Genomic DNA, 6,129 nt, shown 5'->3' on the forward strand with positions numbered 1-6,129 from the left:
ATTTCCTATGAGAACCGAGCATCTCTTCTTCACTCGTCATGCATACGCTTTCCTCCCTTTCTTCCTGCCTCCTTGTCTTTGCACACTTCCCGTGGTAACTACCACAACCCTGCTTTCCCTTCACCTTCCACCTTCTCCTTCCCGTCCCACCTTCCCAGAGCCCCTCCCTCCCCTCCGCCAACCGCGCGTTTTTTTGTGTATCTCCGCTTCCGGTTCACCATCCGGAAGACCGGCGGAAACACTGCGTTCGCCCACTAAGCGTCTCCGCTCTGCTTCCGGTCTGCGTCCGGTTTCGTCGCGATTTCCGATTGGCAGCCAGTGCGTCTTAAGTCTCGCGATAACTGCTTACGCCGGCGGGCGCGAGCGAGTTCTGGTTTGTGGCGGGCGCTTTCAGGTCGTGAGGTCGGGCCCTAACTCTGCTGCCCGGCGGCTCCGGGAGAAGCAGCATGACGTCCGCCCTGGAGAACTACATCAACCGTATCCTTGGCCGTCTGCCGGCGTGGGTACCCGAGGGGCCGGGGCGGGGGATGGGGGCGGGTCTGCTCCGGTCTCCCGTGAGCGCCGAGGCTTCTCGTGGTATTAGCCTTAAACGGGCCTAAAACAATAATCACCCGAATCCAGAACTTTTTCGTGTATAAATATCCCGTGGTTTCATCTTTAGTATTTTCCTAAAGGCTTCTGTCCCCAAGGTTGGGAATAAGATGTTTCCCTAATGGCGATCTGTTTTGCTGGATTTAATTGCAGGCTTCTCTCATTGTTCGCTCATATAGATTTGTGCAGAAACTAAAGGTGACCCGCCCGTTGCATTTCTGTTCCTTTACCACTTGCACTACCACATTGGTGGGATTAAAAATAAAGCTGTCTGTAGTAATGGGTTATTGTGAGGTGCAGTAACGTTGTAGAGCCCGTACGAAGTTTTATAGCAGTTACAAGTTTCTTAAAGTCTTAGGACTACAACATTACATTGTGCTATGTGAGATAGAAGACAAAGGTGACATAGAGAGGGCTTTTATTGATGCAAGCTTTGTTACTGATTTTATGGCAACCATAGCTTGTTTTGAATTTCTAAAGCCAGGTCTTGGAGGAGCAGGGTTTTTCTGTACTTGGGATCATACATTGACATTCAATTTGCATCGTAGAATTGAAGACATAACCTTAAGAATAGGTCTTGTCTAATGTGGATTGGGAACAATTCTATGAAAGAAAGAGTGCTATACATCATAATTGTTTAAAGACAAGATATGTTTTCCCCTTCTCTCAACCTCCTTCCCTGCCTCCCTCTTTTCCTCTCTCTCCCTCCCTCCCCCTCCCCCTCCCCCTCTCCCTCCCCCTCTCCCTCTCTCTCTGTCTCTGTCTCTGTGTCCTTATCAGTGAAATGTCTAAGAAATGCCTTCCTTGATTCAAATACTAGGAACTGTTGCTGTTATTACTTCTGATGGGAGAATGATTGTGGTAAGTTTTTTGACATTTTCATTCTCTCCTTGTAGGCTTAGTTGGTTGTGCCTTTTTACATAGAGCCTCTGGTCTCTAATGCCCAGACATCACATTACACCTGTACTCCAGTTGCCCTGTGATTCAGCTTCGACTTTCTTTTTTATCTTTTGCTTTTAGGTCATGTTCTCTTCATTAATACACCTTGAGCTTCTGGGCAGTAGGACAATTGGCTGTGTTCTTAAAGGGCTCCTGGTCTGGTCAGCAGATCTGGATCTTAAACTTACTTGTTTTCCTTTTTCACTTTTTATTTCCTTCTCAGTTCAGTTCTCTTGACACCACATGATCATAACTTTTGAAAATGTGTTTATACTTCTTAAATACATTTTTCAAAATACTTGTTTAAGAGAGAAAAGTGGAGAGATAATGGATGTGCTAAGGCCTCTTGCACTGCAAAGGAACTCCAGACTCATGTGCCACTTTGCATCTGGCTTTACGTGGGTACTGGGGAATTGAACCCAGGCTGTCAGGCTTTGCAATCAAGCAACTTTAACCACTGAGCCATCTCCCCAGCTCTTTTAAAGATATTTTAATAACTTACATGTTACATGTATCTAATCATTATTTGCTTAAGAATGAAGGAATTCAGGCCCAAAATCATGTCTTTCGGTGATTTTACTGTGGCTCAAACACATGCTTGCTTTTAGAAGCTAAGATAGCTGATGAAATAATCTCATGGAACTGTTGCCGTGTTTACTGTCTGTCCATGAATGAAATATTTTGTACATGACTTAATTCCACGTTTTTTTTCTTTTGTCATTTTGTTTTTGTTTTGTCTTCTTTTTAATTTTTATCATGTTTCTCGAGTCCTTAGTGACTAATATTAGTTAAAATACTGGACTGCTATTTATTAAATGTATATCATGTGTCCAACACTCTGTGTTTCATTGTTTAGTCTGCAGTTCATCCTGTTGAAGAATTCTCTTTTATTACTGCTGGGCAAGAATCTAACTCCAGTGAGTTACTTTCCCAGACTTATAGCATATCCACCAGAACCAACTTGTGATTTAAATTTTGTTTTATTCCATAACCCAACTGATTACATTGCTTGCTTCTTTAAGACAAAAAATTATATGTGTGTGCACGTGTGGGTATAGGTGCACCAGGGTCTCCTGCTGCAGCCAGTGAATGTCAGATGCATGTACCACTTTGTATCCAGTTTTATGTGAGTGCTGGAGAATTGAACCCAGGTTGGCAGGCTTTGCAAGCAAGCACACTTAACTGTTGAGCAATCCCCCCAACTCATTTGCTTCTTAGGGAAGGAAATACAGGTTGGTTACATAGTTGGTGTTTTTTTGTTTGATTTTTTTTTTTTTTTTTGGCACCTCATGTTGTGCTTTGTCAAATGCATGTGGTTTCAAATATCTTAGTCTCAAAACTTGAGGAAGTTTATTGCTATTAACAGATATTTGCAAATAATTATTTTGTGAAGATATTTATTTCTGTTACTAGGATAGCCTGAATTGGAAATTTTTCATAAGAGGAAAACTGTATAAAGCATTTGAAGAATGAAAATTAATAGTTCTTTGTTTCTTTGACACATACCCCCTTGACAAAAACAGGTTATGTATAAAATGAGGAGGCTGTGTGATGGCAACAATGAGAGTTTATGATAATCACTAATATAGTAAATCCTTTTTTTTGGTTTTAATTTCCAATTTCTGGATTTTAAGTGTCATTGTTTCATTCTGATTGTATGTATTATTGATTCTCAGAATGTGAGTTTAATAGTAAACTTGTGATATATATATAGACTAGCCAAATCCAACAGTAGCTCATGTCCGTCAGAAATTTGAATTACATCTGAGTAACTATTCTGCTAGAAGCATATTTTCTTGTATTTAAAACTTACATTTCATAAAAATTTCCTTGATTATTTCCTTCAAGTTCTAATTGTGATTATTTAAATGGCAATTGTATCTACTGAAATACTGAGACTTAAATAATACATACATATGAAACAGTATTGGAAACTACTAAGTTCTTACCAAGTGTTAGCTGTAACTAGAATTTGAAGTTCATATATGCCTATGTGAAAGATTGTAATCTATGAAAAACAAAATACGTATATAAACATATGTAGGGTGTGTGTGTGTGTATTAGAGTTGCTTAGTAGTAGTTTGTGGCTCAGATACTGGGTGTGCTATTTGCTATCCTTGCAACTTTAGCTTTTTTGCCCTTGTTTCAATGGTCATACTTGCAGTTTCACTTGAAAAGGTAGAGGGAAGTTGACAAAATTTTTTGTGTTGTGTTTAGCCCAGAACTAGGAAGTAGCTTCCAGTGATCCTGTTAGTGCTATAGTGGGTAGATGGTTGACCTTTGTTTTTATAGTATTTTCCTTTAAATCTGTCTTTAGTTTGTGTTTTTAGAATATTAGTCCCTGGACTACATGAGCTTTATGCTATTTACTTGGAAGCACTCTGGTACATAGCAGTCCTTTGTAACCCAACAAGTGTGCATGCTAGTGAGATGGGAGGTTAGCCTTGTCTTAAAAAACTAAGATATAAGTTTTGTGCCTTGGAATGCTGTTGGTTCTAAAAAAGATATTTTATTTGATCATAGACTTACATTAAGATGGAAATACTCACCTGACAACTGCAGTGGTTGTAAGGCTGAATTTATATATTGAGTAACCAGAATATTTCTCTTTTTCTTCTGGATATTTTCAGGGAACACTGAAAGGCTTTGACCAGACCATTAACTTGATTTTGGATGAAAGCCATGAACGAGTATTCAGCTCTTCACAGGGGGTAGAACAAGTGGTACTCGGATTATACATTGTAAGAGGTGACAATGTGTAAGTAAAATATGTCCTTGTAAGTACAAGTGTACTTACTTGATTTATTTGAGAGATTTTCCCCCAAACATGTCATTCATAAATCGTCAGTAGAATTGTACACTCATTTGGTAGACTTTTCTTTGCTTAATGCAAGGCAAGTCTGTTCCGTTTATGTTAAGATACTTTAGGAATCAACCAAAGTGATTTCTTTACAAACTAAACTTTTGCCTGCTGAGATTTTCCATTCATTTGTTTACTTTTTCACTTTTGAGCTTCTGGGCATTGAAGCTAGAGCCTTGCACATGCGAGGCAAGCACCCTCACTGAACTGTATCACCCAACTTCTTTAAAGGAAAAAAAAAAAAAATAATTGAACCTTTACTCCAGACCCTGTGGTGTTCTAGAGCTAGCTTCTATAATCTCATGGAAGCAAGTTGGTAGATTTCCAAGAATTTTGCAAGTTGACTGAAATCTTGTTCATAGCTTGAAATTGGCCTGTTAAAATTTTTGCATGAAGATTATTAATAGGTTGCAAGTCAGGTGGAGTAATTTTTTAAGCACCAGCACTGTTAATGTTTTTTGGTTATTGTTGTTTTGTTTTTCTCCCTGTAATAGTATTATGGTCAAATTATTTCTTGAATTGGGATGGGCAAAGTTGAAGTTGGCAGTGTTTACATTGCAAGCAGGAAGACCTGAGTTTGACCCTTAGAACTCTTCTTTCTTCCTTTTTTTGTTGTTTTTGTTTTGGTTTTTGGAGGTAGGGTTTCACTCTAGTCCAGGTTGACTTTGAATTCACTACTTAGTCTCAGGCCGTCCTCGAATTCATGATGATCCTCTTTTGTCTCCTGTGTTCTGGGATTAAAGGTATGTGCCACCACACCCGGCTTTCTGTTTTGTTTTGTTTTAAGTTGAGCATGGCGGCACATGCTTGTTATCCAAATACAATGTTGTTGGATTCCTGTTGCTCACTGGCCAGGCATTTGAGCTCTAAGCTAATGAAAGACCTTTTCTCGGAAAAGCCAGATGGTACATAGGAATGACACCTGAGGCTATCCTCTGGCCTCCGTATACATGCACATTCCCAGGTCCATCTGCATATACACGCACACATACACACACAACATATGTAGATCATTGATGCCTGAAAATTTTTCATTGCTTTCTGCCTTAGTTGTTTGGACTGTGCCTTCTCAGTTTTGTCTGTTTTAGAAGCACTCAGTGCTTTAATTTCATTAATGAGCTTTTAGAAATACATCTTTATTTCAGAAATGTGTTTAATTCTGGCTTTTCTTTTTCCATAATTAATTATAGTGCAGTCATTGGAGAAATTGATGAAGAAACAGATTCTGCACTTGACTTGGGCAATATCCGAGCAGAACCTCTAAACTCCGTAGCACACTGAAGAAAAATTAACATATATTAGACATCTGTAAATCTTGTACAGAAACATATTACTCTGAATATGATGTTTGGAATTTTTATGCATATGTAATTGTGAATTTTGACTTCATGTTGGTACATTGTAATAAGTAAATTAAAATATTTCTACATTTTTATTGAAAAAATGTTCTCCTTAAATAAATTTTGTCATTTGGTTTTATTTTACTACTAAATGATGTGAAAATTTAATGATAATTCTGAAAACGTAGAAATATCACTACTTCTGATATTTTAATATTTGTAAGAAACTGGTTGAAAAAAGACTGGTACTATGTACATACAAGGAAGTGACAATACTGGCAAGATTTATGTGTTTTCTTTAAGAAAATCACCAGAAATAAATCTTGTTTTCTGAATTGTCCCACTGCACTAGAAAAGGTCTACCAGAGAGTTTAAAGTTTAGCTGCACTTACAGGTACC

At 38.4% G+C, this 6,129-nt stretch overlaps 1 protein-coding gene across 1 annotated transcript; it reads left to right on the forward strand.

Annotated features, from left to right (window-relative positions):
- The first annotated feature begins 339 nt into the window (after positions 1–339).
- Lsm8 (LSM8 homolog, U6 small nuclear RNA associated) lies at positions 340–5,869 on the forward strand. Its single transcript, XM_004658579.2, has 4 exons — positions 340–477; positions 1,412–1,452; positions 4,161–4,288; positions 5,581–5,869. Exons 1-4 carry the CDS (start codon positions 447–449, stop codon positions 5,669–5,671), a joined length of 291 nt encoding a protein of 96 aa, XP_004658636.1. The 5' UTR covers positions 340–446; the 3' UTR covers positions 5,672–5,869.
- Positions 5,870–6,129: the final 260 nt, after the last annotated feature.

Source organism: Jaculus jaculus, chromosome 10 (genome assembly GCF_020740685.1).
Source record: "Jaculus jaculus isolate mJacJac1 chromosome 10, mJacJac1.mat.Y.cur, whole genome shotgun sequence".
Taxonomy (NCBI): Eukaryota; Metazoa; Chordata; class Mammalia; order Rodentia; family Dipodidae; genus Jaculus; species Jaculus jaculus.